General features: G+C 34.5%; 1 protein-coding gene across 1 annotated transcript; it reads right to left on the reverse strand.

Moving 5' to 3' along the window:
- Positions 1-15,430: 15,430 nt before the first annotated feature.
- LOC107418967 (protein STRICTOSIDINE SYNTHASE-LIKE 12) lies at positions 15,431-17,065 on the reverse strand. The gene is made up of 3 exons (XM_048474405.2): positions 16,775-17,065; positions 16,093-16,362; positions 15,431-16,008 (listed from the first exon to the last, which is right to left on the reverse strand). The coding sequence occupies exons 1-3, from the start codon at positions 17,020-17,022 to the stop codon at positions 15,519-15,521; spliced, it is 1,008 nt and encodes a 335-aa protein (XP_048330362.2). The 5' UTR covers positions 17,023-17,065; the 3' UTR covers positions 15,431-15,518.
- Between the last annotated feature and the right edge of the window lie 6,843 nt (positions 17,066-23,908).

Below are 23,908 nucleotides of genomic sequence, written 5' to 3' on the forward strand. Positions count from 1 at the left end.
TTACCTTGAAATTTAGGATGCAGGCAAATTTGGTTTTAAAGTTTCAATTTTAACGATTTTGAACTTGAAGTTTCAAAGTTATTTGTAAATTGATATTTTGAAGTAATAGTACCACTAAAATAAATAGTGCTGATGTCATAATTTATTTTTCAAAAAAATAATAAATTTATTAATTTTTGTATTTGAAAATTTTTTATTTTAAATTTTTACTTTTTAGTTTTAAAAGTACCACTAATTAATTTTTATTTGAAAAATTTTATTCATTCATTTTTTGTATTTAAATTAAAATATCGACAGTTATAATTAAATGTTTTTTTTGTCTAAAATTAGATAAAAATTAAAATTAAAATGCAATTGAAATGTTTGGTCTAATAAAAAATTTTGTACTAGACCAAAAATTAAAAATAATTTTTTATGCCCAAACCAAAAAGAAAAAGACCATAAATTAAAAAATTAAAAAATTTCCTAATTTTTTTTCTATTTTTTGGCCTAATAAATTTATTTTTATTATCTAATTTTTTGTCTAGTTTTGATTTTTTCCATTTTTAAATGGTTTCTTTTGGTCAAATAGATTTTTTTTTTTTCAAAAAATGGAATAATAGACCACAAATTAGTTTCATATTTAGTATTTTGGTCTATAAATAAAGGTGTAAATGAATCAAGCTAAACTAACTATTACCATACTCAAGTTTAGCTTGCATAGTTTTTTGGGGTGATCATGCTTGACTCAAGCTCGTCAAATTTTGAAATTTTTTGCTCAAGATTGGTTTGACTAATTCATAAAAAACTTGAGTTCAGCTCATTTTAAAATACTGGCATATTGCCTTCAAAATCATGCTTTAAATCTATGGATCCTTGGTCTTACTATTGACCTAGTTTTCATTAACTCAGATTGTAGCTTAGATGAAAATGTATCCATCATCCAGTTTCCTAGAAGAATATCAAGAGAGGAAATATAAAAGATAATTCTCCTCAAATGGATTACAAATTATGAGCCAGTTACAGGCCATCCAAGCTAAGCCTCTAGTTTGCATGGATCCAACATTTCGGCAAAAAGAAGATGGATTTATTAAAGCCACTTTCTTGCAACCTAATTTATCCATAATACCTAAAAGAACATTTCAAACAATGATGATCTCAATTTATATTACTAATTAATAAGCTAATTCACCCATAGACCAGATTCATATCACCCAATTCGAACCTCATAAAAAGGCAGTCTATGTCAATCACATAGATAGACACTTTATTTAAGATTATGATCGTTCTATTTTTGAACCAAGATGTGACTTAAACATGGATTACCCTTCTAATGAAGACAAATCTACTCGACAACAACTAAGAAAGAGGAAACAAGTTGCAAATGAATGCAAAGGTCATCATCAAAAGGACAACCATAATGATACTGACCATGACAAAGGAAAAAAAAAAAAAAAAGGCCATGATAGGACTGCATAAACCCTCAAGACCTCTTGAAGATTACACAACTAAAGAGCTCTTAGACTGGCTTAAGAATCCTAGTTCTATAACAGAACCCATCAAGGCAAAAAATTCTTCTAAAATTGAATCTTCAAGTAGACCATCACCTGCCTATAAAGGGGTCTGAAGATTATTGAAGAAAAACAAAATAAAAAAGGAAAAGTTAGAGACTGAATGATGTTCTCTCTTGCATATAAAGAAGAGTTTCCCATTCTTGAAAGACAAACTCATTCGACTCACAAAGCTCAAATGAGACCATCTATTTAGTCGAAGGAAGTAACAGCTGAAAGGATGTCTACCCCTATCACCCAGTAGAGGAGATCCTTAATTGGCAGACCATGAATGCAAGAGCTCAGAACACAGTTCTTAGGAGAATTTACACGATGCTCGATAAAGTGGTAACTCAAAAAACTTTGACAGATGCCAGACTCGAGAATTTATCTTTAGAATTTAGACAATTAAGAGATAAACTGGTAACATTTATAGCCATCTTAGACCAACAGCTAAGACAAAGGCTAGCACAAAGAATGTATGATCCTGAATTTCTCTATTGTGTTCAAAATGACTCATTAAATCTTTAATAAAGTCCTTCCTACAAAACCCTCCAAATCTGCCCCTACTCATAGGAGCACTTATGAACCACCTCCTTCTAGCTCTTCAAATCTACCAAAAGCCTTTACAATTACAAGACAAAAGCCAATGAAAGAAGAATCCTCAGAAAATCAATTATTATCTTTAGAAACAGAAAATTATGACGAAGACTAAATAAAACATGGCTGACATTTCCATACTACTGATGTCAGGACCCGTCCAAAATTTCTCACCGGAATCCTAGACAAGCCCTGATCCTAGGAGAACCCTACCAAACCTTCCAATGGAAAATCCGGTAGAACCTCCCCTAAGGGTTGGACTTACCACAAATTTTCTACACTGAAAACACACTTCTATATACATCCCCTTATTCCTCCCACATTACTACAATTTAATTCCACAAATTTGCAGCACTCCAAATGAATAACAGTAAATCAGTGCATAATTAATAACTAAATGTCCAATACAGTATACAGAGCATTATACAAATAAATGTGGAATTAATATAATGTCAGATAAAGAAGCAATACAAGATGGAGAGGAAAAAAAAAAGGAAAGAAATACTTCTTGGACTTTCGGCAATAAACTGAGACGTCGAGTTCGCCCGGGACGATCAACGTCTCCCAACCTGGACCTAGGGGAACGGAATTTAAAAAAATATGAGATGCTAATCATCTCAGTGAGTGACCCTAACTACTGTACAATTATAAAGCCACGATAATTATAGTACACTTGATTAATTAGGAATAAATAAATAAATAATTAATAATTAATTGGAAATAATAATTTCTCTCAAAACCCTCACCATTCACTCCGTTGGAAAGGTTCCCCTTTCAAAACATTTTCGCAAAACCCAATCTTTTATACCCCAAAAATCAAGGAAAACAATTAGTCAATAAATTTCGAATAAAATACAAGAATTTAAGGATCCAAAATTATAATGGAAATAAAGAATAAGACATCATTGGATACCATAAATAAAATCATAAATAATACTTATATTAAAGAAATTTGGCATAAGAACAAAAATAAATCCAATATATAAATTATAAAATTATTGTTTAAATCAAGAAAATAACCAAAGGAATATTTTAAATCAATTTAAACATCTATATAAAACAATTGATAAAAAAATATAATAGAATTTATTTTAAAATATCAATCAATTTAAATGATAAAATTAAGACAAATAACTCTTAAACATTAATGAGAATAGGTAATAAAATTACGATAACAATTCCATAAAATTTGTGTAAAGCTTTAAATTTAAATAAATAATAAAAACAACAATTTATACAACATATGCAATGTACCATACGATGTACCAATCTGTAAACCATGGAAAACATCCACCTCACGACCCTCAATATATGAAAGGTGTCGTGGAAATAATAAATAACCGTAGGGACGTACCCAACCTCACGGTCCGTGGCAATAATAAACTGTTGGATGATACCAACCTCACGGCACCGTGGCAATAATAATAGACCGTCGGATAAACCCGACCTCACAGTCCGTGGTAATAATAGATAATCGTTGGATGAAACCAACCTTACGGCACCGTGGTAAACCCAGCACGCTGTAATATAATACTGAACCAAACTCTGGTACTATATGGTACATCAATTAAAAATAACCGATACAGTATCCTATTGTATCATAATCATAATTTAATTGTCAAGTTCAACCGCTTGTTTAAATATTTCAAAATTTTCAAATCGTCATTTCATACGAAAATTAGAAATACCACAGTGAAATATATTCACCATAAATCAATTTTTAAACCCATAAAATTCTTAAAATATTGGAGCATACTTAAAATCATAAAACTTTCCATCTCCTTCTCAAATAAATCACTTCCAAAATGATTTAAAACCCCAATTTAAATACCAAAATATTTAACTACTCCAAGTTCACTTATGAACCCATTAGAATTTAAAACCATTTAATATATTGTCAAACCTTACGTAAAATGACAGCTCATATTTAATAAGGCAAATATTTTTATATGCATAATCCAAACATTCAATCCAATGGTATATAAGCCAAATTATTCGAACACATATATATTATATTATACCCCAAAACAATTTTTAAAACTAATAACCATAGCAATAATTAAAATAAATCAAACCACAATTTCTTTAAATTTCCAAATATATTCTTTTGGCACCAAAACATATATTAAAAACATTATAAATTAGTAATACAATTTATATGGAAATTCTCTTAATATCAGATACATAAAACATATTTATCAAATATTTAATTATGAGATATTTTAACAACGAAATTTGATAAAATTTACCAAAATCTCAAATTCCTTAGAACCAACATATTTTATGATGCCCAAATATTTAATTCCATTCAATTTTGGCATCAAAAATTCCAAATATAAATTTACTAAATATTCAACACATCAAACATATCTTCAAATAACCAATTAACACAAAATATATATATTTTAACATCCCAAAATAATTTTGAAGGTGAGTCACTCACCTCGAGCATGCAATTAATCAAAGATCCTCCATGGGATCAATTCCACGACGTACACGTGCTCCTAGAACAACAATATTATACATCTCAAATAATTAATATTTTATTCAGGTAAATAATACCCAGTACCCGGGGGGACTAACACAAACGTTAACCAAAATTGACGAGTAATATACCGAATCGAAGCTTGTGGAACGAGGATTGCATTACCTGCCTCCATTGATCCCAATTCCGCCGGTGGTAGTCGGAATTTGCCCGGGAAGTACCGGCCGAACTTCACCTCCTCATAACTCACGAATCACTTCGAATTTAAATGATTGGAGACCATATTTGAACTCAGAGGACCCAAAATAGGGGGAAAAGGGTGGAAAATTTGACTGGGCTGGCCGGAAACAGCGAGAATCGCCGGAAAAACAAAGTGACCCGCCGCCGGCTTCAACCGCCAATCTGGGCGCGTCGCCGGTCGGCTGGCCGCCAAACTTGGTGCTTGAGCTCGTTGACGGCTGGGCTTCACCGGTGGCCCACGCGTGTGGTCGTCCGATGGCCGGAATTTAAGAAACGGCAAAGGCCTAAGAGGAAGAAAAGGAAAGGAAAGGAAGAAGAAGAACGAATTTGGGAGGGGGGGGGGGGCTGGGTCTTTTTCCCACGCGGGGGAAGGGAAAAAGAAAAGAAAAAAGAAAAGAAAAAGAAAAAGAAAATAAAATAAAATAATTAAATAATATTATTATATAAAATAACAATAATAAAATAATATGGTATTAAGCATGGTTGACATGTGGCATCTCATCATGGTGATACATGGTCACATTTATTAAGTCACACGTGGCACATTATTACACGTTTAAAAATAATATTAAAATAATACGGTATTTTAAAATTTTGCAGGTCCATAACTTTTTAACGGGATGTCCAAATCAGGCATGCCGCTAGTCTGTGGACTCGTATCGATGAGCACTTCACAACAATGTATGAGTCAAAGCTCATTTCCCCATAAATAAAAAGTCAACTCCGGCACCCTTGGACAATTTGGACCTCAATCTTGTTTTGCTCATATCTTTCAAACCGTAGCTCCGTTTTCAACGTGCTACTAGTCTACGAACTTGTGCCAACGTGTACTTCGTAACGGTATCTCAGTCAATCTAGAATTCCATCCGAGTCAAAAAGTCAACTTTTGAACCCTTGGTCAACAGTCAATGGTCAAAGTCAACGGTCAACAATCAATCTCGGTCAAAGTTGAAAATTTTCTGTTATACTTTGGGACGGGATTTTACAACTGATGGCTTAGTCCTCAATTGCATACCAGTCTCAACAACCACCTCCTCATAACAAGACATAACAACCTGATTCAATGGTGTCTGAACTAGAAACTAAAGAAAAATCTAATCATGAAAGATAGCAAACCCCTTCTCCAAATACCTATCAAACTACAAAACCTACTTTTGGCCTATAGTTTACATTTAATTACCTGAAGCCAAGCCAATGGAGAAATAGGATGCATGAGTTCTGAGCATGGATAGACAATCAAATGAATAGAGCATATGCCAATCTTATAGCAATATTAAAGGAATTTGCGTCAAGATTTACAAGAAGGTTAAGAGATTGGTTCCAACAACTTGGTGAATACAAACAAATACAGCTCGTTCAAGCTGGAACTGCATTAGAAGCCTTGAGAACCATTTACTATAAATTCATTGGAGATCATTCCCTTCTATCCTTGCAAACTCAAAGAGAATTTCTCTCTATGAAGTGCTACTCTCTCAAAAGGAAAGATCTTAACAATCACTATGAAACAATGACCTCAAGATACTATCTAATTGGTGGAGTTAATGATCAAAATTTAAAGCAAGTATATATATCTTCTCTCCAGGAGGAGGTGCAGCTTGAAATCCAAATATCTATTCTTTCATCTAAGTTGCCCAAGGAAAGAATTTCAATAGGCTAGATTCATCAAATGTGCTATCTACTCTTGATAAATTATGTGAACAGAATCAATGTTTCCAAACTTTTATGAAAAAGCAACCTTTGTATAAGTAAGTCTACAAAAAGTCAAATTTACTAATAAAATGCCCACATGATAGCTGTGTCTGCAAGACCAAGAAGCAAAAACACTTCCAACACTGGCGTAAGAAAGAAAAATATTCTAAAGGGAAAAGGAAGAAGTTTAGCATTTCGGAAAGAAATATAGCAAGGGCATCAATCAAAAAATTGATTGATGTTATCATTGCGGTCATAAACGGCACTACGCTAGATAGTGTCCTACCAAGAGGAAAAAGGCCAAAATTGTTACAACAACTGCATATTGATAATCCTCTCTCATCAAGAAAAAAAAAAGATGCAGATATTGAATCACTCTACTCTAAATAGAATGATAGAGATGAAGAAATAGTTTTTGCACTTATCATAGAGGAAAATGAAAGCGATGAAGATAATGAATACAAAAGATTCTTTCCTCGTTATCAATAGAAGTCCAAAGTTATTCTTAAATATAAAAAAATGGTCCAAAGTTTAATGGGTTGAGATATTATTGTGTGAGAACCATGTTGCATTATTCATCAAAAAAAGAAAAAAGAAAAAAGAGAACCGTGTTGCTATAAAGTTAAGCCTGCAGCCATTTCTTCCGCTTAAACAACTAGTAAAGAGTAATTTGACTCTACTCTTTCTGATGTTGTTGGGATGGAAGATGAAAGGTATCGTCTTCTATAAGAAATAGTATCATGGGGTTTTATTAGCTTTATTTATTTATTTATTTTTATGTATAGGTTTTTAATATTTAATAAAGCTATATGTCAATAACCATCATTTTAAAAAATCAAAAATTTTCGCAAAATTTCATTTTTCCAATATATAGAAATGAAATTTAGCTATTAAATGGAAATGGATATAATTTTATAATATTCACCAAATTTTTTGATTTTTTTCTATAATTTTCATATAAATTTCTATCATAATATTCATATTAAATATTTGATATTTGATCATCTAGAAAGATAGGCAGGGCCTTTTTTTACTACAGAGTTGACCACTGTCTAGAGACTGATAAGTCTGGCATCCAAGTTTGGTTTGGTCACCAAAGATTGAAATCGGTATGATGATTACATTGATGATATTGATTATGGTTTCCTCCTCCTTGATGTTGAGTATCTTCACCAAGTCGTTGAGTTGAGGTTTGGCTATTTACATACTCACATACTTTGACTAGTTCTCTATATATATTATGGCAAATTTTCACTATCATACCCTGATTCCTGATTCGTTCTTGGCATGTGTATTAGATAAGTGATTCACTCATGGCCCAAACATATATTAATCTATTTTTTGTATGTAAAGTATTTCAAGACCTTACTAATTTACCAAAAACCTTAAACCCTATAACATATGCATTGCATTTCATGTTGTGATTACATACATATACTTGTACACTATTTAGTTATTGCAAAAATACTTATTTTGGTGTTATTGCCACTATGCGAAAATTGATATATAGCAGCACTCACTTAGCGACGCTACGAAACAAACACGCCTGAAAAAATAAAACCGCGACTCTGAGGTTAATGCGTCAGTAAAAATTCAATAAATATACGACGTACTATATAGATTGTGCGTCGCCTGTTCTCTCCTCCTCTTTTTTTTTAGTTCTTTTAATTAATCTAATTTTAATTCAACAACAAATAATTCATAAAAATATTAGAGCAACATAACTGAGGTTTTTTTTTTTTTTTTTTGTTATATGTGTAACAAGTGACGCACCAGTAAGATTGTGTGTCGCCTGTTCTCTCTTCACTTTTTTTTTATAAGATCTTTTAATCAATCTAATTTTATTTTAATAATAACAATCAATAAAAATATTAGTCCACCAAAACTGAGATTTTTTCTTTTTTTTTTTATATATATATAGTTAACAGGCGACGCACCAATAAGATTGTGCATCACCTATTCTCTCTTCACTTTTTTTTTTTGATTTTTTAATAAAATCAAAATAGAACCATAACAAGAATTGAACCCAGAACCTCCTACACTCTCAAGAAATCACCACACCACCAAGTCAAATGACTTGTATGTACTAATGCAACAAAAACTGGTTAATATAGTGTTAGGCGATGAATTATTTAAATAATGCGTCGCCAAATAGATGAACAGGATGCATTCTTCAAAAAATGCGTCGCCTATTATTTTTTTTTTTTCAATTTTTTTCGTTTAAACATTTAAAAATAAAGAAAATCAAAATAAAGTCATAACAAGAATTGAACCCACGACCTCCTACACTTTCAAGAAATCACCACACCACCAAGCCAAATGACATATATGTATTGATACAGCAAAAACTAGTTAATATAGTGTTAGGCGACGCATTATGTTAAGAATGCATCGCCAAATAGATGAACACGCATTCTTCAACAAATGCGTTGCCTATTCTTTTTTTTTTTCCCAATTTTTTTGTTCAAACATTTAAAAATAAAAATAAAATCAAAATAGGGCCATAAAAAGAATTGAATCCAAGACCTCCTACACTCTCAAGAAATCACCACACCACCAGGCCAAATAACTTATATGTATTGATATAGCAAAAACTAGTTAATATACTGTTAGGCGACGCATTATGTTACGAATGTGTCACAAAATAGATGAACAGGCGATGCATTATTCAACAAATGTGTTGCCTGTTCTTTTTCTTTTTTCAATATTTTTGTTTAAACATTTAAAAATAAAATAAAATCAAAATAGGGTCATAACAAGAATTGAACCCAAGACCTCCTACACTCTTAAGTCACCACACCACCAGGCCAAATGATTTGTATGTACTAATACAACAAAAACTGGTTAAGATAGTGTTCGGTGACACATTATTTAAAAAATACGTTGCCAAATAGATGAACAGGCGATGCATTTTTCTTTTTTCAATATTTTTGTTTAGACATTTAAAAATAAAATAAAATCAAAATAGGGTCATAACAAGAATTGAACCCAAGACCTCCTACACTCTTAAGTTACCACACCACCAGCCCAAATGATTTGTATGTACTAATACAATAAAAACTGGTTAATATAGTGTTCGGCGACGCATTATTTAAAAAATGCGTCACCAAATAGATGAACAGGCGACGCATTCTTCAACAAATGCATCGCCTATTCTTTTTTTCTTTATTTTTTTTGTTTAAACATTTAAAAATAAATAAAATCAAAATAGAGCCATTACAAGAATTGAACCCAAGACTTCCTACACTCTTAAGAAATCACCACACCACCAGGCCAAATGACTTGTATGTACTAATACAACAAAAACTGGTTAATATAGTGTTAGGCGACGCATTATTTAAAAAATGCGTCGCCAAATAGATGAACAGGCGACGTATTCTTCAACAAATGCGTCACCTGTTCTTTTTTTCTTCATTTTTTTTGTTTAAACATTTAAAAATAAATAAAATCAAAATAAAGCCATAACAAAAATTGAACCCAAAACCTCCTACACTCTCAAGAAATCACCACACCACCAGGCCAAATGACATATATGTACTGATACAGCAAACACTAGTTAATATAGTGTTAGACGACGTATTATATTAAGAATGCGTCGCCAAATAGATGAATAGGCGACGCATTCTTCAACAAATGCGTCACCTATTCTTTTTTTTTTTTTCAATTTTTTTGTTTAAACATTTATAAAAAATAAAATTAAAATAAGGCCATAACAAGAATTGAACTCACACTAACAGGCCAAATGACATATATGTACTGATAAATCAAATCAAAATAGAGCCATAACAAGAATTGAACCCAAGACCTCCTACACTCTCAAGAAATCACCGCACTAGCAGACCAAATGACTTATATGTATTGATACAACAAAAACTGGTTAATATAGTGTTAGGCGACGCATTATTTAAACAATGCGTCGCCAAATATATGAAAGGCGATGCATTCTTTAACAAATGTTTCGCCTATTCTTTTTTTTTCAATTTTTTTTAAACATTTAAAAATAAATAAAATCAAAATAGGGCCATAACAAGAATTGAACCCAGGACCTCCTACACTCTCAAGAAATCACTACACCACCAGGCCAAATGACTTATATGTACTGATACAGCAAAAACTGATTAATATAGTGATAGCCGATGCATTATTTAAAAGCACTCTTCAACAAATGCATCACCTATTCTTTTTTTTAAAAAAACATTTAAAAATAAATAAAATCAAAATAGGATCATAACAAAAATTGAACCCAGGACCTCCTACACTCTCAGGAAATCACCACACCACTAGGCCAAACGACATATATGTACTGATACAGCAAAAACTAGTTAATATAGTGTTAGGCGATGCATTATGTTAAGAATGCGTCGCCAAATAGATGAACAAGCGACGCATTCTTCAACAAATAAGTCGCCTATTCTTTTTCTTTTTGTTCAATTTTTTTGTTTAAACATTTAAAAAAAAGTAAAATCAAAATAGAACCATAATAAGAATTGAACTCAAGACTACCTACACTCTTAAAAAATCACCACACCACCAGGCCAAATGACTCATATGTACTAACATAGTAAAAACTAGTTAATATAGTATTAAGCGACCCATTATATTAAGAATGCATCGCCAAATAGATGAACAGGCGATGCATTCTTCACCAAATGCATCGCCTGTTCTTTTTTTCTTTTTTTTCTTTTTTGAAATATTTAAAAAATAAAATAAAATCAAAATAGGACCATAACAAGAATTGAACCCAAGACCTCCTACACTATCAAAAAGTCACTACACCACCAAGCCAAATGACTTGTATGTACTAATACAACAAAACTAGCTAATATAGTGTTAGGCGATGCATTATTTTAACAATGCGTCGCCAAATAGATGAACAGGCGACGCATTCTGCGACAAATGCGTCGCCTTTTTTTTTTTCAATTTTTTTTGTCTAAACATTTAAAAAAAAAATCAAAATAGGGTCATAACATCAGCTGAACCTAGGACCTCCTATACTCTCAAGAAATCACCACACCACCAGGCCAAATCACTTGGATGTAATAATACAACAAGAACTAGCTAGTATAGTTTTAGGCGATGCAGTCTTTTAAGAAAGAGTCGCTAAATAGACTAAAAGGCAACGCATTTGTAAACAACTGCGTTGCCGTTTCACCCAACCAATTTTTAACTTTTTTTTCAATTTGAAAGTTATTTTTAGTAATTTTTTAGTTTTGCAAATATGCTTTTTTTTTTTTTAATTTGTAGATGACCAATCAACAAAACTAATTAAAGATTAAAAAAAGAAAATGGAATAGGCGACATGTTTTAATGGAATTGCGTTGCCTGTTCCTTTAATTATTTTTTTTTTTTTTAAAAAAAGCAATTTGATAGACTTTCAATTTTTAAAAGCAGGTAAACTATCAATGACCACAAACACATGAAAGTTAAGCTCATTTAACATACTTATCTAGATAAATTGGTCAATAAATGCTTGTTGAATCAGAATTCTATATTCGGTATCCTATCTCAAATTAGGTCTTGAGATATTTTGTGTCTCGTCTATACACATATATGTATAACTGAGAAGAGCATTGACAAAACTATTTTCTATTTTTAGATCAATGGAATTCATGTTCATTGGATTGCTACATGAATATATTTGTGGATGAACAATTAAAAAATTATTTAAAGATTATAAAGAAAATATAAAAAAATGAAACAAGCGATGCTTTTCGACCATAATACGTCGCTTGATCCCAAAATTCAAGAACAGGCGACCCTTCTTGAAGAGAATGCGTCGCTTGTTCTCTCAATTAAAAAAAAGAACAAAAATTTTGAAATACATGCAAATTTTATAAAGAATAAAGGTGTACTTGAAAAACAGAAAAATAAACAGCAATCTTCAATATTTTGCTTCGTATTTTTAAGAAATATTTTCAGTTTTTATTTGTAGTTGAAAAATAAAAAATTAATCAAAGAAAAAAAATGCAATTGGGAGAAAAGGCGCGTTCTTGCCATTCTTTGAAAAATGTTGGCGCGTTTTAAAATTTTTACGCACTCCTTTGAATCCATTTTTTCTTTTTTAAAACTACATCAAGTACACTACCTAATCAATAATAGATTTGGAAGCAATCTAAGAGAGACTTGAAGAGTGAGATATTTCAGGTTTCATTTTTCATTTGCCTAAGTTGTCGTCGGCCGAGAAGCTAGACTTCTCTGTGTTGCCCTCGTGATTTTTTGGTTTTCTTCTTTCTTTGTCTCCATCGTTTAGGTGAGTTTCTTTTTTCTTGACATGAGGTGGGTTGTTGTTTTTTTTTTTTTTTTCATTTTAACTGCAACTTAGGTTCATTGGGTTTTATTAATCTTGCTTTTGTAGAAATTATGTTTATTATATTGCTTGACATTATTTTGCTAAGTTCAACAAGTATTTTATCTTGAAGATCAACTTGATTCAAGATGGTCTATTGTTTTAACTTCACCACAACATCGTACTTTTGTTGGAAAAGATGTTCTTGGAGATACAAAGATGGCTTACAATCCAATTGTCATATAGTTGCCAAGTATCAATGAAAATGATAATGAGGATGAATGTGAGAGTGACTATGTTTGTAATAACTATGAGAAGAGAAATGTGCCTCGTCAAATCTTAAGAACAATGGTAATATTCTTTAAATTTTCATTTACTAAATTACAAATTTAATAATAATTAATATTTTATTTATTTTGCTTAAGTTCTAATAACTTTTTTAATGTTTCCATATGCAGTATGAGGATGTAATATCGTCAACAAGAAGATATCAACTTCCATCTCAATGAATATGCATTCATGGAAGTTTAACTAATATTAAATTTGTTATGAAAAATACAATAGCTTACAAATTATGTAAAAATATGTCAATGAGATGATATTTAATTTATTTGATAATTAATTTGTTATGACAAAATATTTATTTAAAATTTTTGTATTCTATTTATTTTGGATGAAGCTAGTTTTCGTTTTTTTGTATTTTAATTATTTTTATATTTTTACTATTTTAATCACTTTTCACAAAATTTAAAAAAATTAAAAAAAAAAAAAAGAAGGGGTGATGCATTAACAAATAATGCGTCGCTAAAAGTGTTGATGCGTCATTAAATAGGTGACTCTATTAATGCGTCGCTAAATAGTCGATTCTACTAATACGTCGCTAAATAGTCAACTCTATTAATGCGTCGCTAAATAGACGACTTTATTAATGCGTCGCTAAATAGTCAACTCTATTAATGCGTCGCTAAATAGGCGATTATACTAATGCGTCGCTAAATAGTCAACTTTATTAATGCGTCGCTAAAAGTCAATATGCGTCGTTAAAATTCAAAGATAGGTGACTCTCGTACTGCATCGCTTATTGTTTTATAGATTTAGCGACAGGACGTTAAGCGACACTGTACGATACGTCGTTATTTATTTTGTGCGACGTATTTATTGCGTCATTTATCAACGCAATTCTAGTAGTGGCAAAAATACTTATTTTGGTGTGAATGTTAAAACCCCTTACTAAATATCTGTACCCACCCCTCCATTCATAATCTTTCTATAAGATTTTTAGTTGATGAGTTGGGTGGCCAAGTTTGGAAATGAAGTTCCATATTGAGGGTTGAAGTTTTAAATTGACTTGGGAGCTAATTGGACTATTTGTTATGTATTTTGATTTCACTTGTAATGGTTTTATTTTTGAACTTGTAATATTTGTGTTATAATGAAGACTTTGGATAGTATTGTATTATTTGATTAAGTTGGAAAAGCTGTTACAGTACCAGTTCAAAACTTGCATTTCTGATCATTTTTTGACCAAGGGCTTTTAACTTTTTTGCTGTGAGTTCGTACCCCACAGTGGGCACCAAACTGTTTAGGTCAAAAATTGTCTCTTTCTGTATTGGATAACCCTCTTTGCCTACAATCCTAAAAAAAAAGTAGAGTGAATGGAGTAAGCTTGACACCGGTGTAGTAACTTGCCTAATGACACACTGACATTCAAGTCGATGTAATATTTATTGAGAGAATACAGAGGATTGAGAAAGAACGGCGTAGGATAGAAGTCATACCTAAACTGGTTGTGCCTAGGTTGTTTATAGGTACTTTTTTAGGCTTTGAATCAGCAAGTACACCTACCTTCGGGCTTATTAGGAGCCGAAAGTACTTCATTATTGAGATTAAATATTCCCACACAAGTGACTCGAGACCAATTTGTAGGATACGCATTGTCTTTAATAAATAGGCCTAAAATCTTATGGCCCCATTGGTATATATATTGATATGTCAAGTCTATTGGATCTTTAAACTCTCTTGGCTTTTCCCATTTTTCTTTCTTTCTTTTCTTTCCTTTTCTCTTTTTCTTTTTTTTTTTTTAAATTAAAAAAAATTAATGTTTTTGGTTTTTCAAAAGCTTAAATTTGCCACCAAATATTGTAGGCCCGGAATATATATAGAAACGAATATATATATATATATATATATATATATATATTTTCCCTTTTGTCCTTGTTTTTTAAAATGGAAATAAATAGACGTAGCCCACCTACCCCAAAAAGTGCTGTATTTGTTATAGTCTAGACCATGGGCTTTACCCACGTACCTCAACAGTCAAACTTTAGCTAGGTGTTGATGAGTTTAAAGGTACTAAAGTGATGCCGGCCGATTCCGTACATATATAAATATTTATAGATAAATATTTTATTCACGAAAAAGAAAAAATTTAGCTAGGTCATACCTCTTATTAGAAATCTATAGCTTCACCTAACACTTACTGCGACTTCTATGATTAATTAGGTGGGAATTGAAACTACACCCTCTTCAATTTCTTTCTTTCAATTCCATTCCAAACTCTGCCCTTCAATTTATTTCTTTCAATTTCATTTTGCATAAATATTTATAATTCTCTAAAAGAAAACCTTATTGCATTAATTGATTTATTTAACAGATTTGGAATCCATCACCATTCTGAGACAGATTCTAATTAAGGCCTGAAACTAGCAGCATAAGGGACATGCAGAGACCCAGTGTACAAATCAAAATTGAACTCCTGAACTTCACTCACTGCCTCAACTCCATATGCTAATGCAAAAGACTCCTCTTGCAAAACCTGACCCTGCTCATTCACTCTCAGTCCAAGCGCCAACATTGGAGGCGTCGGCGGCGGTGGCGGTCCCAAAATTCTGTTCACCGCTACCCAAAACTCCCCCCGCGAATTCCTCCGAATGCTATGTGGTGTTCCCTTAACCACCAAGAACGTCTCCGATGTATTAGCTTTTGGACCTCTTAGCCAAAACCTATTAATCCTCTTTCCTAAGAACTCACTCACCAACACGAACGATCCATCTTTGCTTACTGCCACTCCTGCCGCCACCGAAAGGCCTCGGAGAAGCGTTGTGGCTTTCTTGGTCCTGGGATTGTACTTGAACAGGCTACCTGAACTGTCTTTGCTACTAACCAAGCTCGATAAATCTCTACAAAAAAATGTACGCAGATCATTGCACGCGTACTAAATAAGAATATTTACAAACAGAGAACATCAAATTCGAAGTAAGTACCTCAATTTGAAGTTAGAGCTGGCTTGTGTGAAATAAATATTCCTAGTTCCCTGGTCAATGTCAAGACCAGCTAGGAAGTTGAAATGAACACCGTCCGCTGAACACGCAAGTCTGGTTGCAGGACCTCCATTGGGACCCACAAAAAAGAGTCCATTATCAGCATCAGCAATGTAGAGATTTCCTGTCCGTTGATTGAAGGTCAATCCCATTGGCCTCCCGCAAATTGACTGGAGTCGTTGGTCGGTAGTGAAATCACACAATGATTTGGATCTGATTTAACAACAATCAATGCTGATCGAATATAGAGAATAGGTTTGCATAATATATTGCTGCTAATATACCCCTTCCCCATTTTATCCATAATAATGACTATTACATGACTAGGATATAATACTACTAATAATAATAACCATAATAAAATGTTTCACAAAGTAGTTTTATTTCATAAACGGTTTGAAATGATGTTTTTCATATTAGATTTTTTTTTTTTTTTTTTTTAAATTGTACTTAGACAATATATGTAAATTTAAAGTACAAACTACTATACTTTTAAAAAAAATTGAAAACCCAAAAACAGAAAACATAAATGTTAACAAACCAACAAGTTTTAGTTTTTAATTATTTCTTGAGGTAGCACTTTAGAACTTGATAGGAACTGCGTAATGTAGAAAATATATTAAACCTATTTGCTGGAGTAAACGCAAATTCTGTGAAGCCAATTCTGGGTCCTTCATACTTGAAAATTCTGCCATCGGAACTGCCCGTATAGGGTCCTTCGCCATTGGAATCAAAGGCTAGATAGGCAGGACCTGAAAGTGGTGTTGGCAAACGAAGCAAGTTGAGTAGAGTTAGGGAAAGAACTGTATATGGGATACTGAGGAGGAAGACGAAAATGGAGAGCATGGCTGTTTTTGAGCTCAGAGAAAACATTTCTTACAAGCCTTTGTTTATGATGATGATGATGATGATGAAGCTCCACGGAAAGGAATCATATATATATATATATATACACATATAATGCTATTCAAAGACACGAGAATTTTGCCTTCTAAGCCTTCCCCCCCCCCCCCCCCCCCCCCCCCCCCCCCTTTTTTTTTTTTTCCAAAAAGCTGATCAACGTGTGGCAGAAACAAAGCTAGGAAGTGATGTAAAGCGGCAAAAGTTGCACTTTAGACTAATTCGTAAAAGAAGACTAGTTTCATAAGCTGAGTTTTTTTAACCAAATGTGAAAAAGGAATGCAAAAAGGAGGCATAGAAGTTATAACTATTGACACCTAATCTAGAGAAACTTACCTTTATCGATTGATGCAACTGCAACAAATAAAATTTAAAAAAATAGTTGAAAACAATGAGTTTTAAGCTCTTTTGTTTTATTTGTTTTATTTTCTGCTTATGTGGCTATCTTTTGTTGTTTCTTTGCTAACGTGGCTTTCTTTTTGGGTTACACCCTGCATGGTGAAGGAAATTAACAAAAGCTGATATAAACAGCTCCTTTTTGCTGTAAGAAAGGCAGAGACCTTTATTTTGAAAGTTTAGAAACTGGAGTTTTCTTTTTTTTTCCATTTCTCGAAGAATGTATATGGAATTGAACCAGAGTGAAAATTGGACAGGTTGAAATCTTGAGTTTTATTCCTTGGTGATTCCTCTTTTGTGACTGCCTACACCAAATTGGTATCAGAGCCCGGTCACCCTCTCGGACTCTTCCATGGCCAATCCCGGCAAAAGCTCTCAATGAAATTCCGACGAAGACCAACACTCAAAAATGCTTTTATCTGCTGTTGCCAAACTAGATCTGAAATTCGACACCTTTCTAATGAGATTCAACAACTTTGAACAGCGATACATTTTGGTCTTGCATTGAAATCTGGAGCTACTGGTTTTCATCTCCTTGAGCATTCCGGCGACCGTTCTACAGCAACCCAGATGCAACCAACACCCACTTCATTGGTGCATCCAGCAGATCCGGATCTCCAGGACTCTCCTCCCCTCCAAATTCCACGACGCCGTCAATTTCTAGATTTGCAGAACCTTATACCACTTTCACTTTATTCGGACTCCAAAGATGAGCTGGAAACAATGGCCGTGGGTCGAGCCAATCACACAATGCGTAACAAATATGCTCGAGATCACCAAGCTTCAGACTACCGAATTAAAATTGATATTCCAAAATTTGATGGGTCTCTGAATATTGAAGATTTTCTTGATTGGGTACAAACTGTTGAAATTTTCTTTGAGTATATGTTCATACCGGAGGATAAACATGTTTGTTTGGTGGCTTTCAAATTCCATGGGGGAGCTTCAGCTTGGTGGGAACAAGTCCTGAGTAATCGACAGAAATAAGGCAAAGGACGATCCAGTCTTGGTCACGGTTACGTCAAATGTTACGGGCCAGATTCCTTCCAGCTGATTATGAACAAATACTTTACCAGTAATATCACCATTGTCACCAAGGTAACTGTACCATTAGTGAGTATACTGAAGAATTTTATAGATTGAGTGCTCGGGTGAACTTGAATGAAACTGAAGGCCAACTAGTTGCTAGATATGTGGCTGGGTTAATTATTTCAATTCAAGAAAGGGTAAAGCTTAGTCCTGTTTGGAATCTTAGTGATGCTATCAATTTAGCCTTTAATATTGAAAAACAAATGGACAGGCACACAACAAATGGAGAGGCACACAACTAAGACACCAGTAAAATGGAAACCTATGAGTGAATTTTACCCACCTAAAACTAAGCCTCTGTCACCACATATTCCTCAACAAAAGACCATCCCTGCTGAAAGTTCTATGAAACAAATCGGCAGACCTCAAAATCAACCCAACAGACCCTCAAATCCTTATGCCGAAAATTTTCCACTTAAATGCTTTAAGTGTGGTCAACAAGGCCACAAGTCCAATGAGTGTCCACTGCGTAAACAAGTTAACATAGTGGAAACTCAAGAGGATTCGGGAGAAGAATTTGTGACCATGGGAGATGAAACCGAGTTGGTGGATGAAGACCAAGGAGAACCAGTCATTTGCATCATTCAAAAGTTGTTACTATCTCCTAAACACTCCACGGAACCTCAACGACATTCAATTTTCAAAACTAAATATACTGTTAATAAGAAGGTGTGTGAGGTGATAATAGATAGCGGGAGCAGCGAGAATATATTGTCCAAGTCCTTGGTTAAAGCCTTGAAACTTCCTACTATGAGCTACCCAAACCCCTACAAGGTGGGTTGGATTAAAAAAGGGATTGAAACTAAGGCTACTGAGTTATGCAAGGTTCATTTCAACATAGGAAAACATTATGTTGATGAGGTTATTTGTGATGTTGTGGAGATGGATGCATGCCACATCCTCCTAGGACGACCTTGGCAGTTCGGTAACTCGGTAATGCATGATGGCCGGCAGAGGACTCATTTGTTTCAATGGAACGGGAAAAAAAATTGTCCTACTTCCTTCCAAACCCTAACATGACCATACTTTTCTGCCTACACATGGAGTACCACCAGAACTAGCTTTGGAGAAAGGTCATATCCTTTTAGCAATCTCGGGAAAACACTTTGAACTTCAAGCAAGACATTCACAGTGCTGTTTCGGTATTGTCGCTTCGGTTCACACCACCGCAAATTTTCAACTTCTGCAACCAATTCAGCAACTCCTTGAAGAATTTTCCGACATCTATCCAAGTGAACTCTCGGATTCTGTACCTCCCATGAGAGACATCCAGCATGCTATTGACCTGCTACCTGGGACTAAACTTCCCAATCTTCCTCACTACCGAATGCCACCAAAGGAAGCTTAAATACTATAGCAAATGATTGAGGACTTGTTGAAGAAGAACCTTATCCGAGAAAGCCTAAGCCCTTGTGCCGTACCAGCTCTTATAGTTCCAAAAAAAAAAAAAACATGAAGAATGGAGGATGTGCATTGACAGCCATGCCATCAACAAAATAACTACAAAGTATCAGTTTCCCATTGCTCGAGTGGAAGATATGCTAGATAAATTAAGTGGGGCTCAAGTGTTCTCTAAGTTGGATCTTCACAGTGGCTACCATCAAATCCGCATACGGCCCAGAGATGAATGGAATACAGCATTCAAGACTCCCTTGGGTCTTTATGAGTGCGGGTCATGCCCTTCGGTTTATGTAACGCATTGAGTACCTTCATGCATTTGATGAATCAGATTATACAACCTCTTATTGGAATCCGCATGGTGGTCTACTTCAACGATATTCTCGTTTATAGCCACTCAATCGATGCCCACATTCAGTATGTGCAGCAGGTTTTCAAGATACTCAAGGCCAACAATTTGTATCTAAACCTCAAGAAATGTTCCTTCATGAGTTTAGAACTTTTTTTCCTAGGATTTATTATGGGCAAGCATGGAATCAAGGCCATTCCAACTAAGGTTGCTGCAATCCATGATTGGAAGACACCCTCCATAGTCACCGAAGTTCGTAGTTTCCATGGACTCGTAACTTTCTATAGACATTTTGTTCAAAACTTCAGTTCTATCGCAGGACCATTAACGGACTGCCTCAAGAAAGGAAAATTTCAATGGGGACCTATTCAACAACAAAGTTTTGAAACTCTGAAGCAACGCCTTACCGAAGCTCCTATGTTGGCACTACCGAACTTCGATAAGGTTTTCAAATAGAAACAGATGCATCTTCCATGGGCATCGGAGCTGTCCTTATGCAATAGCAGCACTATTGAATTTTTCAGTGAGAAATTGTTCCCCGCCCGTCAATTGTGGTCTGCCTACGAGCAAGAATTATGCGCCATTGTGAGAGCCTTAAAGCATAAGAAGCATTACTTGGTTCAATGGGAGTTTGTCCTGCATTGTGACCACCAAGCTTTGCAATGTCCTGCATTGTGACCACCAAGCTTTGCAACATTTCAACTCACAAAACATATCAACAAGATGCACATCTGCTAGTCCTAATTTCTTCAAAAGTTTCCTTATACATTCCATTCTAAAGCTGGAAAACATAATCGAGTGGCGGATGCTCTCAGCCGTAAGGTGAACTTAATTAATAAGTTGAAATCAGAGGTTGTGGGGTTCTCTGCTCTACAAGACCAGTATCTCGATGATCCTGACTTCAGGAATATTTGGCATAACTGTCATTTGCACAAGGCAACCGGAGATTTTCATATTCATGATGGTTACCTCTTTAAAGGGCTGCAACTATGTATTCCTCGAACTTCGCTTCCTTTTCAGCTTATTAAGAAACTTCATGGAGGTGGTTTAGCTACTCACACTGGCCGAGACAAAGCAATTTCCTTATTTGAAGAGAGGTATTTTTTGCCTCATCTCAAACGGGATGTCTTTAAATTTGTCAAGCATTGTGCAACTTGTTAAACCGCCAAAGGCCAACAACAAAATACTAGAATTTACACTCTCCTGCCTGTCCCCAACAATATTTGGGAGGATATTTCAGTCAATTTCGTCCTCGGTCTCCATCTCTCACATTGTAAAGTTGATTCCATTTTGGTTGTAGTTGATCGGTTCTCTAAGATGACTCATTTTCTCCCTTGCAAGAAGGTTGTCGATGCTTCCTATGTGGCCAACCTGTTCTTTCATGAAATTGTAAGACTTCACGGTATTCCAAAATCGATCACCTCTGATAGGGATGTAAAGTTCCTTAATCATTTTTGGAAAACCTTGTGGCACTAGTTCGATACCGTGCTTCAGTTTAGTAGTGCTTATCACCCCCAAACAGATGGGCAAATGAATGTTGTGAATCGTACCTTGGCTCCATGCTACATAGCCTTGCTAATGACTCTCCAAAACAGTGGGACTCATACTTACGCCGAGCTGAATTTGCTTATAACAGTATGGTCAATCGTTCAATAGGATTCAATATGTTTGCTATCGTCTATACCAAACCACCAAATCACATTGTTGACCTTGCTTCCACTCCCTTTCCTCCTCACAAAGCGGCTGACACTTCAATAAACAGAATTCAGGAAGTTCATACTCGAGTTACACAAAATTTGAACACCAGCAATACTCGCTACAAAGTTGCGGCTAATCTTCATCGCCGCCACAAATCTTTTGAAGTTGGTGATCTTGTTATGGTCCACCTTCGAAACGAACGATTCCTTGCTAGCACCTACAACAAGCTTCAAGCTAAAAGTATGTTACACAAAATTTGAACACCAACAATACTCGCTACAAGGTTGCAGCTAATCTTCATCGCTGCCACAAATCTTTTGAAGTTGGTGATCTTGTTATGGTCCACCTTCGAAACGATCGATTCCCTGCTAGCACCTACAACAGCTTCAAGCTAAAAGTATGTTACACAAAATTTGAACACTAGCAATATTCGCTACAAGGTTGCAGCTAATCTTCATTACCACCACAAATCTTTTAAAGTTGGTGATCCTGTTATGGTCCACCTTCGAAACGAACGGTTCCCTGCTAGCACCTACAACAAGCTTCAAGCTAAAAGGATTGGTCCCTGTTGAATTCTAAAGAAATGTGGACCTAATGCTTATCAAATAGAGCTCCCTTCACATCTAAAGATTTCTAACACTTTTAATGTTGCAGACCTCTTTGACTATCATCCACCAGATGCTGTTGCTTATTCTTCTTCTTCTTCTTTCGTGGTCAAGCTTTCTCATAGTGGGACGAAAATGATGCAGCTGCAACAAATACAATTTAAGAAAATAGTTGAAAACGATGAGTTTTAAGCTCTTTTGTTTTATTTGTATTGTTTTCTTCTTATGTGGCTATCTTTTGTTGTTTCTTTACTGATGTGGCTTTCTTTTTGGGTTACACCCTGCACGGTGAAGGAAATTAACAAAAGCTGATATAAACAGGTCCTTTTTGCTGTAAGAAAGGTAGAGACCTTTATTTTGAAAATTTAGAAACTGGAGTTTTCTTTTTCTTCCATTTCTGGAAGAATGTATATGGAATTGGACCAGAGTGAAAACTGGACAGGTTGAAATCCTGAGTTTTACTCCTTAGTGATTCCTCTTTTGTGACTGCCTACACCAAGTATAATCTTAGAGAGTGGCCCAATGGCACTCCCATACTCAAATCAATTCTCTGAGAAAAGAAAATCGAGTGATATCAAAGAGTTTTCAAGGGTTTTACGCATATACCTGATTTGATGGCTTTATGTTGTATTTATAGTACTGCAAGTCTTGATTAGGGTTTGTCCAGATGTAATGGTTTCAAAGGAGTGTTGTCAATAGGCCAACCTCGCTTGAATGGATTAGTCCTTATTAAATGGCCTTCCTAAGTCAGGAACATCTAGGTGTTGGCCTAGTTGAGCCTTTAAGTTTTCTGAGCTTAACTGTATCGAACAGCTAGGCTTTAGCCGAATAAGTGATCGAGTTAAATGGCCTAAGGCAAAATGGAGATATCCAATTCTGAGTGGAAAATTGGTTTGGACCAATGAAACTAATCTATCAGGAATTACAAGCTTTCAAGCCGTACCGTTTAGAACGTACTGTATATAATAACTTCGATAAAGAACCAAGTTAAATGAGTCATACATACGTGGTCATTATAACTCAATTTGGAAGTTGAGGGGCCAACAACCAACCCAAGAGGAGAATGGGTTGGCTCTGTTGGGCCATGTCCCTCGGCTTGTGAGGTTTGTCTCAAATATTATGGACGATCGAGACATTTTCAGTCAACTTGGGAATCTCTAAGATTTGCCCCCCACTTTGCTTTCCATATAATCCGTTGTTGAGTGGAGAGTGACAAGACAATTCCCATGGATCCCTCTTGAGGATACCCAAGGTGGGGTTTCAAATGAAAAAGCCCCATTGAAAATTTTAAATAAAATCCTTCAATACGTCCCCTTACAAAAAA

Source organism: Ziziphus jujuba, chromosome 2 (assembly GCF_031755915.1).
Source record: "Ziziphus jujuba cultivar Dongzao chromosome 2, ASM3175591v1".
NCBI classification, from domain to species: domain Eukaryota; kingdom Viridiplantae; phylum Streptophyta; class Magnoliopsida; order Rosales; family Rhamnaceae; genus Ziziphus; species Ziziphus jujuba.

Excerpts from the sequence above, each read along its gene's own strand:
- LOC107418967 (XM_048474405.2), bottom strand. The coding sequence starts at position 17,022 with ATGTTTTCTCTGAGCTCAAAAACAGCCATGCTCTCCATTTTCGTCTTC. Across the intron at positions 16,363-16,774 it reads GCGTTTACTCCAGCAAATAG|ATCCAAATCATTGTGTGATT; the intron begins GTTTAATATATT and ends TTGTTAAATCAG. Across the intron at positions 16,009-16,092 it reads AGCTCTAACTTCAAATTGAG|AGATTTATCGAGCTTGGTTA; the intron begins GTACTTACTTCG and ends ATTTTTTTGTAG.